At 41.3% G+C, this 13,301-nt stretch overlaps 1 protein-coding gene across 6 annotated transcripts in view; it reads left to right on the top strand.

The window, feature by feature from the left end:
* Nucleotides 1-13,301, top strand: part of pcdh1.S (protocadherin 1 S homeolog) — a 160,734-nt gene that overhangs the window by 23,533 nt on the left and 123,900 nt on the right. For 4 of the 6 annotated variants that reach the window (XM_018256224.2, XM_018256221.2, XM_041588765.1 and 1 more), the window contains exon 2: nt 9,162-9,982. In XM_018256224.2, coding sequence (XP_018111713.1) covers nt 9,188-9,982 — 795 coding nt within the window. In that variant the 5' untranslated portion in view covers nt 9,162-9,187. Of the gene's footprint in view, nt 1-5,413; nt 5,830-5,863; nt 5,998-9,161; nt 9,983-13,301 lie in introns of those variants that run through there. The other 2 variants (XM_018256222.2, XM_041588764.1) reach the window with 2 other exon arrangements.

Genomic DNA, 13,301 nt, shown 5'->3' with positions numbered 1-13,301 from the left:
CAAAGGGAGGCACCAGATACCTTTTGGAAATTGTGATTAAAGAGATACTGTCATGGGAAAACATGACTGGGGGCAGCTGGTAAACTAACAATATGTCTAGCCCAATGTCAGATTTCAAAATTAAATATAACCAAATCTGTTTGCTCTTTTGAAAAATGGATTTCAGTGCAGAATTTTGCTGGAGAAGCACTATTAACTGATGCGTTTTGAAAAACATGTTTTCCCATGACAGTATCCCTTTAATGTACAGTGGAAAGCAACACAATTCTATTTTATATTCCTTTTAAATTATCTACTCTTGTTTAAATTATTTCCTATAGAAATCAAGAGGATGCTGGGTGGTGGGGGGGTCATTTTATTGTAAATTGATAGTAGTACACGTACATAATAAAGGACCAGTGGAAAGAAGAAATGTGATTATATTTAAAATAGATGTTTGACTAAATGAATGGTGGCACTAATAGAAGGATTAGCCTTCGATTGTACCCGAAATTGACTTAACTGGGTCGAAACAATGGAAGTCATTTACATATGCATAATTTTCTTTTTCCTTGCTGCAAAATGGCCCAGCAGGATCCTGTCTGCGCTGATCCCCTCCCAGGGGAGGTCTGTTGTTTGCCCTTCAAGTTGGAAGTGTTTTAAAATCTGTACATTAGTCTGTGTGTTGTCTGGATAACAAGGCCGCGAGGGTTGCACCAGGGACAATGTAAATGGCAGGAGTCCATCGCTATATGGCTGCCTGTCTGTGTGTGTGCCGCTATGGAGTCTGCTTTGCTGCAGTGTCATGCAGAACGATGGCTAGACTATTCTTTGTTGTCATTTAAGCTGTTCAATTATTACTAATTTGTATAATGGTTAGCCATCTTTCCAATAAAATGTCATCTCTCACTAGCTGACCTAATTGCATTTATTCAGTTGTCCATATGCAACATTGCATTCTTCTGTGTACTTTTTAATGTCCCTAAATTTCAGTTTCTTGATTCCCATGTATGTCATTTTGATTTCACTACATTCTATCAACGAGCCGGTGCCAGTAAATCACTGACCTGGGCCTATCTCCCAACTGTCCCGATTTTCGCGGGACGGTCCCGATTTTGACAGCTCAGCCCGCAGCCCCGGATTGTTACTGAAATGTCCCTAGTTCCTCTTTGATCTCTTGTACTGAACAGCCAGAAAAAAAGATACAATGTTTTGGCAGACAGGCCAGAATACTGTGGCAACTGCACTTAGATACATTTGTTACAATTTAAAGGGATACTGTCATGGGGAAAAAATTTTTTTCAAAATGAATCAGTTAATAGTGCTGCTCCAGCAGAATTCTGCACTGAAATCCGTTTCTCAAAAGAGCAAACAGATTTTGTTATATTCAATTTTAAATCTGACATGGGGCTAAACATATTGTCAATTTCCCAGCTGCCCCAAGTCATGTGACTTGGGGCAGGACCAGTAACAAAAAAAAAGTGTTTTAAAGGGGCATGTTTACCAACATTGGAGATAAATATCTGGAGATGTTGCTCATGGCAACCAATCGGCAATTAGATTTAAACAGACATCTATAAGTTAGAAAACAAAAGCAAAGATCTGATTGGTTGCTATAGGCAACATCTCCAGAAATCTCTCCAGATATTTATTGCCAATGTTAGAAAACATTAGTAATAAAAATATGGGGGCAGCCATTCAAAGGAGAAAAGGTTCAGGTTACACCGCAGATAAGCTCTGTAGAACATAATGGTGTTCTATCCACTGTGTCATATAGCCTTTTTTTCAATTTCCGCCATTGCTACTCTGCAGCTTGTTTAAATGAACTAAAGTAGTGTTTCTGAATAGTGATGGGCGAATTTGTCCCAAAATATTGTTGACACCGACGCCCATTAAAGTCAATGGGTGTCTGTTTATCGTCGACGCCGGCATCTGAACCGTCGAAAAAACTTTGACGCCGGCCTCAAAATCGTGACGTCAGCGAATTTTCGCGGCAAATGGTGGTGGTGGTGGTGAAACTGGTGAATAAATTCGCCCATCACTATTTCTGAAGCAAACACATCGGTTTTACCAGTGCAGGGCAACACTACATGATATTTTCATTCCTTTGAAAACACTTTTTTTGGTGTTCCTGTTTACGTAAAGAAACAAATGTAGCTGTTTAAGATAAGCAGGTCTCTTGAGAAAACTGTGACTTGCAGCTTATAAAGCAATTTTGCCTTCATTAGCAAAACGTTATAGCGCAAAAAAACCTGACCCTAAACCCCCAGAAATGTGTTCATAACCTGCCAAATTTTGTAAAATGGACATGGTAATTAGGTCTTAGAATGGGTGTGGTCAAAAATATTCACACGCTAAATCTTTTTGTCTCTTTCTATTTTCAAAACGTTGGGAGGTACGGACATGGGCGCCCTGTTTCCCCGCAGCCGCATATCTGTTTACAGGGGCCGCTGAGAAAGCTGCACTTGCTTAATCAGCAGCTTCAGCTGAACGTGTATTGCTATTGTTAATGTGGAGCTTAGGGAATTGTACCTCGCTCAGTCCCTATTACACACATTCTTCTGACTCCCTCCCAGGGCAATCATCCAACTTCCTTGTCAGTTTCTTGTGGGGCTGATGCCAACTGCTGCTAAGTTGCAGGTGAAGCTCAGACTTTAAAGGGCCCTTTGTGGTGTAGGAGGAAGGTGGAGATTGAGGGGGGGGAGGTAGGAAGAAGGTGCAGCATTAGTAAATCAGGACCTGCTTGTTTGCAAACAATGGGTCTATTACGGAACCGATTTGCTTTTACAGTTGCGTCTGTACTTCCTGCCTTTGTTTCTGTCACACTTCTGTACCTCCCCCTCTGCAAAACGGTTAAAGGGACAGACCTTCTAAACACTGCTTGCTGCTGCAGGAAACCTATTTAAAGCGATACTGACACGTTCCAATAAAAATTATAGGAGTATGGAGTATGTGCTGCACCCAGAATATTTTGCCTCAAGCCGCTTTGCGCAGCCGACCGCTCACACTACTAACGGATCTTCTGCGTTGCTTCCGTGACGCTGGGCTGGGGGCGGAGCGATCCTTCAGTAGGCTGAAGTCGTGTTTTGATTCGTAATCGGCCTATGGAAGGATAGTGCCGCCCCCAGCCCAGCGTCACTGAAACTGCAGTGTCTGAGGGTCGGGTCAATGCGGGTTCGGGGGATTTGAGGCAAAATATTGCGGGTGCAGCACATACTTCATACTGATGCGTTCCTATGATTTTTATAGCAGCGTATCGGTATCGCTTTAATTAAAGACTCTTTTTCTAATGTCAGGGTGAGAGCAAAACTGTAGGATGACTGGGGGATGCTGGGAGTTGTAGTTTCATAAGTAGCTGAAACACGCTCTTTTCACGTTCTTTTTGTCTTTGTAAGACTGCTCTGTTTGTCGATCCTGTTTTTAATAGGATTATTCAAATTCTCATGTACTTTGGGGCTGATCTGCTTTTAATAAATACACAGCGATGGTGCAGGCTGGTAAACAATTCTAAAATCGTGCAAACATCTGATTTTGTAATTTAGATAATACGCAGAGTTTTAACTGGAGCGTTTTAATCTGATAGCCGGAGCTGGCTGCCATATTGGACTTTGCACTCTGTCATTTCCTGTTACAAGCATGAACCCAGTTTCAGTCATGGTGATTCAAACAGGGCTCGGCTGATACTTCTATTGTTCTACTGATTTGTTGGTTTTATTTTCATCATTTTATCAAGGTAGCTTGAAGTTTTCTGGTTATCATTAACTCTAGTATGAGCCCTTAGCCGTTTTTCCAATAAAACAGAATATTTGCTCTGTGGGCTGCTGTCATTGTGTCACTTCCTGGGTGTCTGGCCACTTCCTGCCGGGAACATGTCACATATCTAATGACAGTCAGTCGCACCACACCTGCTGGAGTCCGGTGACACCCCTCTGACTGAGAGATCAGTTTTCAATAAGTTTCTTTATTTGTCTATAAAAAGCTATTCCTTATATACTCATTCATTAGGCTCTAGTGATGGGCGAATACATTTGGCAGGCGGAGAATTTCTGCATTTCACCACCGGCGAATACATTTTCCCAAGTGCCGCAAAAAATTGATGGCGGCAAAAAAATTTGTTGCGCGCTGGAAAAGTCGATTGCGACAAAACTATCACGCGTCAACATTATTCGGACAGCCATTGACTTTTAAAGCCGATGTCAGAATTCGTGTTGCGCCTAATAGTGATAGACGAATTTGTCCCTTTTTGCTTCGTGAAAATTCGCAAATTTTTCAGCGTGCGAAACGTGACAAATTCGCCCATAGTTATTAGGCTCAATTAAGCTTCTAAAATACAATATCTACTGTCTTTGGACTGGCACCCAAGCTATAATTGTGGCTCATGGTGTGCGTTCTGTATTCTTTCTCTCTCGTACTCCCATTTTATCGTGAATTAAACGTGTTTTATTTTCCATGCATATCCAACGTTTCGGCCCACATTAGGGCCTTCTTGAAGGGCAAAGCCCTAATATGGGCCGAAACTTTGGATATGCATTAAAAATAAAACACGTTTAATTCAATAAAATAGAGTGTGGGTCCTTCTGCTAAACTGTATGACAAACTTTGATCCTGCACCCAAAATCTTCTGTAATCCGGTGCATAATATATATATACACACACACACACGTACACACACGTACACACACGTACACACACGTACACACACGTACACACACGTACACACACGTACACACACGTACACACACGTACACACACGTGTACACACGTACACACGTACACACGTACACACGTACACACACACGTGTTTGAATAAAGCAATGCACAGGACACCTGCCAGATAAGCCGGACTGTCAGTGACATGCTCATTTATATATTTATAGGGAACACTGAATAACCTATTAATTGATAGGTAGAAAAAGCAGCAGAGGAAACACCCTTTAAGGGAGGGAGATATATATATATATACATATATATATATATATATATATATATATATATATCTCCCTCCCTTAAAGGGTGTTTCCTCTGCTGCTTTTTCTACCTATCAATTAATAGGTTATTCAGTGTTCCCTATAAATATATAAATGAGCATGTCACTGACAGTCCGGCTTATCTGGCAGGTGTCCTGTGCATTGCTTTATTCAAACGTGTGTGTGTGTGTGTGTGTGTGTGTGTGTGTGTGTGTGTGTGTGTGTGTGTGTATATATATATATATATATATATATATATATATATATATATATATTTTCAAACTGTCGGGCTACAAGTGAGTTTTCATTTGCCTGTCATGTCCTTTTAACCCCTTGCGCTGACCGGTGGAGGCGTGAGAGTCTAGAGCACACGCTGCTTTTGGATTCCTGCCTGTCACATACTTGGAAGGGGGAGGCCCAAAGAGCCAGGGGAGGGAACTCGGCCGTAACACTTTGGGAGCAACTTGCTGCTTCATTATCACAAAGGTATTAACAGGCTGAGGCGCTTGCAGTCAGTGACAAGTCCCACCAGGCAGCCTTGCCTGCAGCGCTCTGTGAGAAATACATCTATGGCCTCTCCCGTTCCTCCTGGAGGCAACAGGCAAAAGGTGGCAGCTGAAAGGTGCTGAGTGCCCAGGAATTCCTCCGCATGCACCTGCTTTAGGACTCCAGCCAAGCGGAGAAGAGAGGGAGAGATCCGTCTGGTTAGAGAGAGAATGATACCTGTCAGAGCGGATTACCTGCAATATGTTCCTTGTTAACCTACTTCTGCCTGATTCACTCTGGTTTCTTGGTCTTTTTGGGATTTCCCCTCACTCCCTTATTGCTTGCTTGATGTAAAGCTGTTTTAAGAGGAACAACGATAAGTGTTTTATTTACGAAGGTTAGTAATGAAATCCCCTTGAACGTTGTGCTGCATCTGTGGAGCTGTGGGTTCTGCTGTATCTGTGAAGCTATAAAGGATCTGTAACTTGAGGACAGAGACTCACGCTCAGAATCGGGGAGATTAGTCGCCCAGCGGCTTAAGATGGCTTCGCTGGTGGAATTGTCTGTAGGTGCCGCTAAGTTAAGGTGGCCATAGACGCACAGATAATATCGTACGAAACGAATTTTCGTCCGATATTCGTTGCGTGTATGGTGGAAAAAGAGCCGACCGATATCGGCAGAAGACTTGGATATCGGTCGGCTCGTCGATCGGGCTGGACGGAAAATTTTGATCGGGTGCCTTTGAAGGGACCCAAACATCGCCCATTGTTAGTGCTGAATCGTCAGATACAGGTAGAATTCTATTGTTTCTTCCCGTATATCTACCTGTATATCTGACGATTAAGCTCTACACGTCTGTATTGAAACGAATGATCTTTCTTGGAAAGATCTTTTCCAAGAAAGATCGTAATTGTTACGTCTATGGCCACCTTAACTGTAAGCCCTGTAGGTGCCACTAAGAACTTGCTTTTGCTTTTGTGGGAGAACCTGTTGTAGTTAAACCCATATAGCTGTGCAAAATACTAACTGTATTTAAGAAGGTCAGGGTTTTTAACACAATTCTAAGCCATGTAGATTTATCTTTGAGCAGTGGCACAGAAATATGCGCTGGTTTGAATAACTGAACAAACATTTGGATCTTTGGCCGCTAGGCTGGTGGGGAAAAAAAAAAATCAGCAGATGGTAAGTTCAGCCCTCAGAGCAACGGTCAGATTGGTTGGAGGGGAGGCAAGAAGGTATAAGAGTCCTCGCTTGCATCCGGTTTCAGTTTCAATCCCTGGTCAACAATTTTCCACCCTGTCCCAAGGAGTGCCAGTCAGATGTGGTTTGAGGGGGTACTTTGGGATCGGTAGGCGGCCAGGTACCTTATGGCTGTGGGTAATAATTCGATGTTTAAAGTATATTAGACGCAGGCTACGTTTGAATCTGAGTGTTTTAGCAGACTATACCAAATAAAATGTAAATGTATCCATGTTTGTGGCAATTACGCTGAATAATCTGTTTGTTTGTTACTCCCAAAACATAACTTTTGTGCCGTTATGACTTCTCATCCAGTTGCTAGTTTTCTCCTTCCGTCTGAAGGGAATAAATCTGGAGATATACCCAAACTTTAACTGGTTTTCAAGGAAAATGTGTTTTATTTATTTATTTTTTCCCTTCCTTCTATTGAATAGAAAGATCCCTCAGGAATGTGTAGATTGCAGTCACAGGCTAAGGGCTTATTGTTATCCGAAGGGTGTTGCCATATGGTGGTTTTTATTTCAAACCCGCTTGAGTTTATTTACAGCCCACCTATCCTGGTGATCAAAGAGAGAGGAGAGAAATCTTGCCAAGTTGCTTCAACAGGTTCTACCGGTTCCACCACCTCAGTCAGTTTCTCAGGTTTAGAATGTTTACAGAGCACACTGGGTAGTGGCTAAAATGTGGCCCAGCTATACTTTATAAGTAGACCCTCAGGGCCGAACTGACTTTTTAACAAGTGCTTCCAGATTTAAACTAAAAAATCTATTTATATACCAGCCAGTCACACAGTGGCCTTCCTAGATGATAGTTGTACCTGTCTATGCAAAAGTGTATAGTTGAGCCACAATGCAAATTTGATAGTTGTGTGTTGAATGCCTTCAAGGACTATGAACTGGGTCATGTATCAACACTGGGCAAATTTGCCCATGGGCACTAACCTATGGCAACCAATCGGATTGCTGCATTCATTGTTCTACATGCAGCTGGCTTCAAAAAGCTAATCACTGATTGGTTGGTAACTGCCCATGGGCAAATGAGCCCCATTGTTCATTGGACATTGATTTGCAATGCTACTAAAATGTATTTAGGTAAAAGTAGGCAGCCATAGACATTGCCTTTCTTCATATTTGCTTTTTTATACTCAAAACTTAAGTTAGAGACTTTGATTCTTTTTCTGGCTGTTCCCAGTGCAGAGAAAATAGGGACTTTCCAGTACAATTGAGGAACTGCAGGTTGAGCTGTCAAAAGAGGGACTGTCCCTCTGAAAAAGGGACAGTTGGGAGGTATGTGAAGAGCTGAGGAATGGTTTACCCCTCCCCCCCACCTCCAGAATGCCCAAGAACTTCCTAGACCTTTGTGTGATGATATTTTACAATAATCCGGCCCATAAACATTTGAAAGAGTGGATAACCGGCCAATCAAGTTCTGGATAATTATGGGCAGACAGTTGACAATGTCTCATGGGTGCCTTTAGTGAATTCTCCTCTGGAGTCTTGCAGCTTCGTTAGGTTCAAGGTACTGTTTTATTACAGAGAAAAAAGGAAATCATTTTAAGCGAATCTATTTTTAAAAAATGGGAGATGGAGTGTCTTTATGTAGCCCAGTTCCTTAGAGATTGTAAATTATTCCCATTGGTCACTTCCCCGGTGGAGCTTACAATCTATGCACCGTACATGCGTTCACTCGGGGTCAGGTTCATCAGGAGCCAATTACCTTGCCTGTTTACTCATGAAACTGGCATGTAGATAATTCCCTTGATAGGCGATTTTTAGAGTCGCTGCTATAAAATGCAAGTAATAGATTTTAATTTGTAGGTGAAGGGTGCGGTCACAGTTTTTAATGTTTAATTTTATTGAGGCTAAATAAAGCCTCCAAGTAATTTCTATTAAGCATCTTGTGTTACTATATATATATATATATATATATATATATATATATATATATATATATATATATATATATATATATATATATATATATATATATATATATATATATATATATATATATATATATATATATATATATATATATATATATATATATATTTCATTCAGAAATGTAAATCCCTAGCGTTAAACGTGGTATGAACATTCCCTATGTCCTTGATTCATATATATGTGAAGATTGCCCCACACTAAGTCAATACCACAACCTTTATACATGCCAGAGATCTTGATTGAGTCACAACCCATTTTACAGGTGCGGCAGTGGTTTTTTTTTTTTTTTGTGTCACATTTGAGACTAAATTGCGAAGTGAATATGACTAACACAAGTGAAATAATATTGTCTTGTGGAGAGTTGTACCTTGGCTGTGACATTAAAGGAATTGCTTGTGTTGTGAAACTCCTACATTCCACACATGGGTGTCCTCTGCATGTTTCTCTGATTAGCTCTCATTTTCTTAAAACAATGCCTTGTTTGCTGTTGGTTTAGTGTATGCCCGACTGTAACATACTGTTCCTTTCTTTCTTCCTCTCTGAACAGACCGGCCAAACTCACTGAAACTAGCAATGAAGAGGACAGCCGCTGCTTGCTTCTTATGGCTTTTCTTTCAACTTCCCATACTTGGATCTTCCTCCAAGGTGGCATACAGGGTGCCAGAAGAGCAGCCACCTAACATTTTGATTGGTAGCTTAGCTTCCGACTATGGCTATCCTGACTCGAAACACCTGTACAAATTGGAACTGGGGCACCCTTACTTGCGTGTGGATGGGAAGACTGGCGACATCTACACAACAGAGACTTCCATTGACCGGGAGAGTCTGCGGGAGTGCCAAAACCTTGAACCTGGACAGAAGTGCTTTTTGGAGTTTGAAGTGTCCATGACGGACCTAATGTCTCCAGTTCCCAGGCTTCTTGATGGGCAAATAGAAATCTTGGACATAAACGACAACACGCCTAACTTTAATGCCCCAGTCATCACTCTGTCTATTCCAGAAAACACCATGGTCGGCATGCTTTTCCCCATCCCTGCTGCTACCGATCGGGACTCTGGAGTGAATGGTGTGTCTTCATATGAGCTTATTGTGGGGCCTGAAGCTCAAGACCTTTTTGGGCTGCAAGTGGCTGAGGACCAAGATGAAAAACAACCTCAGCTCATCGTAATGGGAAATCTAGACCGTGAGCAGCGGGACTCCTATGACCTGACTATAAAGGTGCAAGATGGTGGTACCCCAGCAAGGGCTAGTAGCGCTCTGTTGCGCATTTCCATCCTTGATACAAACGATAATGCCCCCAAGTTTGAAAAACTGGCCTACGAGGCAGAGTTGCCTGAGAACAGCCCAATGGGACACTCGGTGCTCCAGGTAAGCCTCCTCTTTATCTGCTTCTCTCGCCTATCCTTATGGAGTTAAAGCTGTTGTGGAGGAGCTCAAGACTGGTTGTCAGCAGGCATACCTGTTTTCCATCAGATAACCAATCAAAGTATATACTGTGTGGCTAATGGAGTGGATATTCCATTTCTATTCGGTTCAGTATTACAGCCTGAAGGGATTAGATAGCGGTTGCATGAGAATGTTTAATGTAAAATGAGGAGCTGTGATCAGGTGAAGGCAATGCGGGAATTGCAACATCCTTTTACATGCTGAATTTGGTATCTTTCCATTTTTTTTCCATGCTTTTTTTTTTTTTTTTTTTTTTTACAATGCATTTTTTAGTGGAAGAAATGCAGTCATGTGTCAGTATATAAATTAGTTCAAAAAATTTTTTGTGACTGTGTGCTATTTTGGTGCTGATTAGAGAGAGAGAATGTTTGCCAGGGGAAAGGGTGATTAATAAGCAAGCTGGCTAACCAAACTGGTCACACATTAACTATTTTATAATGGGATAAACCGGCATAAGGACAGGTTTGGCAGTTTTTCTCTCAACACCTTAATTAGTCTTCCTCTAAGCAAAAAAAAAAGACTGCTTGGTTTGCTGGATATTTAGGATTCCAACTGTGTAATGTCATGGGCCATTACTTTCCTACAAGCAGGTTAGGTGACTTCCTGTTAAAGGAAAATTAAACCCCACAAAATGAATATTTAAGCAACAGTTTATGTCAAGTTAAGCGGCATATTAAAGAATCTTGCCAAACTGGAATATATATAGTGAATAAAGTACCCCCTCTTGTAAAATATAAGGATATTATAAGTTACAGAGGAGTTTCATGGCCATATAAAAACACGAGGCCGAAGGCCGAGTGTTTTTATACAGGTCATGGAACTCCGAGGTAACTTCTAATATCCTCATATTTTGCAACTGGGGGTACTTTATTTATTATAATACACAAGTTTCAGTGAGTCATGTGACAGAAATGACATCAGAACTCACCGTTTATAACTGATGACATCAGAACTCACCGTTTATAAGGATATAATTTACAGTATATTAATGGCTTTTGTGTATTATAAGTAAATATTGTCCTTGAACCATCGTTTCATGATGGTCTGTGTGCTGCCTCAGAGATCACCTGACCAGAAATACTGCAGCTCTAACTGTAACAGGAAGAGTGGATGCAAAAGACCGAACTCTGTATGTTAAAGGAGCAAAGCTTAACTAAAGAAGTAGAAATGTTGTACATTATGCTTTGTGCTTCTGTACCAGCCCAAGGCAACCACAGCCCTTTTGGAGGAAAGATCTGTGTCTCCAAAGATGCCCCAGTAGCTCCCCATCTTCTTTTCTGCTGATTCACTGCACATGCTCTGTGCTGCTGTCACTTACTGAGCTTAGGGACCCACTCACAATATACAGTACACATAGAATAGAAATGTCACAATATAAGGCTGATTAGTAATTAATACTGATAATTACTACATGACAGCACAGTAACCAGTGCAATTAGCATCAGAATTTAATAATCAGCAAATCTGTAGCATCAGCTTATATTACTCATTTTCTGCTGGATAATTAGTGACGAGCCCTAAGCTTAGCTTCTCAACAGCTGCTCAGAGCCCACTGAGCATGTGAGTGTCACAGACACTTTCCAAGATGGTGACTCCCTGTGACAAGTTTGAAGTCCTGGATCATTGCTGCTATTGACAAGCTGAAAATTTAGGCTGGTGCAATAAGTTCAGTATATAAAATATGGCATTCTTAGCTACATTAATTTTTAGTGTTTAGTTCTCCTTTAATTGGCTCATTTATGGTTTGTTTGTGTGCACCGCCACTCCTACAATCCCAGGGGGCTGCCCTTGTTTGTTAAAATGTCAATTTTCTATTTAAGATTACCCAATGGAACATACTAAAAAATACACTAAAAAAATACACTTAAAAAGTGTATTATTATGAAAATGATTTATTTACATGAAGCAGGGTTTTACATATGAGTTGTATGCAATATCTTTTTATAGAGACCTGCATTGTTCAGGGGGTATAGTTTTCCTTTAACTGTTTATTTCCAGCCTTTCCTCTTCCATCATTTGTCCTGTTTGACTGCTTTGAATTTGATTCCCCAGTACCTTGGTGGTGGTAGCACTTTGCTTCTACTTAATCTGGTAGTTCTCCTTAAAGGGGTGGTTCACCTTTTAAATTAAATTTAGTATTATTAGTCTTCATTATTTATTTTGTTAATTTTTGAATTATTTGCCTTCTTCTCTTGATGCTTTCCAGCTTTCAAATGGGGGTCACTGACCCCCATCTACCAACAAATGCTCTGCAAAGCTGCAAATGTTTGTTACTGCTTCTTTTTGTTATTCCCCTTTCTATCAGGCCCTCTCCTATTCATATTGCAGTCTCTTAATAAAATCAATGCATGGATGCTAGGATAAGTTGGACCCTAGCAACCAGATTGCTGAAATGCCAAACTGGAGAGCTGCTGAATAAAAAAAACACAAATATCAAAAAATGAAAACCAATTGCAGATTGTCTCAGAATATCACCCTCTACATCAGGGGTCCCCGAACCGCTGGGCGGCGGATTGTTGTCCCATCTAACATTTCCTACAAGTATCTCACCCCTCAGACGCATCCAGGTACACAAGTCAATTGGGTGCGAGCAGAAGACATGGATACAGGAATAAATGCAGAACTTGTTTACAGCATCGCTAGCGGTAATCCCTTTGAACTTTTTCAAATCTCTTCTAATAATGGTGAAGTTACCTTGGAAAAAGCGATAATAAGGAAACATTATGGCCTCCACCGCCTAGTTGTTAGAGTAAATGATAAAGGGAAGCCTTCCAGACATGGCACAGCCTTAGTTCACTTCTATATCAATGAGACCTTGACCAATCAGACTTTTGTGGAGACTTTACTTGGTCACAGCCAGGACACCCCATTAGACATAGACATTGCAGGAGACCCAGAGTATGAGAGAAGCAAACAGCGGAGCAACATAATATTTGGTGTAGTTGCTGGTTTTGTGGCAGTCATTTTGGTCATTGTGGTAGTGGTGGTGGCACGATACTGCAGGCAAAAAGAAGCCAAGAGTGGCTATCAAGCTGGAAAAAAGGAGTCAAAAGACTTGTATGCGCCAAAGCAGGGCTGAATAAAAAAAACACAAATATCAAAAAATGAAAACCAATTGCAGATTGTCTCAGAATATCACCCTCTACATCAGGGGTCCCCGAACCGCTGGGCGGCGGACAGTCTTGAACTGTGCCGCGGAGCCTAGGGGACAATTAACGAAGTGCGACGGATGGGACGCCGG

This window comes from Xenopus laevis, chromosome 3S (assembly GCF_017654675.1).
Source record: "Xenopus laevis strain J_2021 chromosome 3S, Xenopus_laevis_v10.1, whole genome shotgun sequence".
In the NCBI taxonomy this organism is placed as follows: Eukaryota; Metazoa; Chordata; class Amphibia; order Anura; family Pipidae; genus Xenopus; species Xenopus laevis.
The sequence above is the reverse complement of the archived record's forward strand: the minus strand, read 5'-3'. Positions and strand labels throughout refer to the sequence as shown.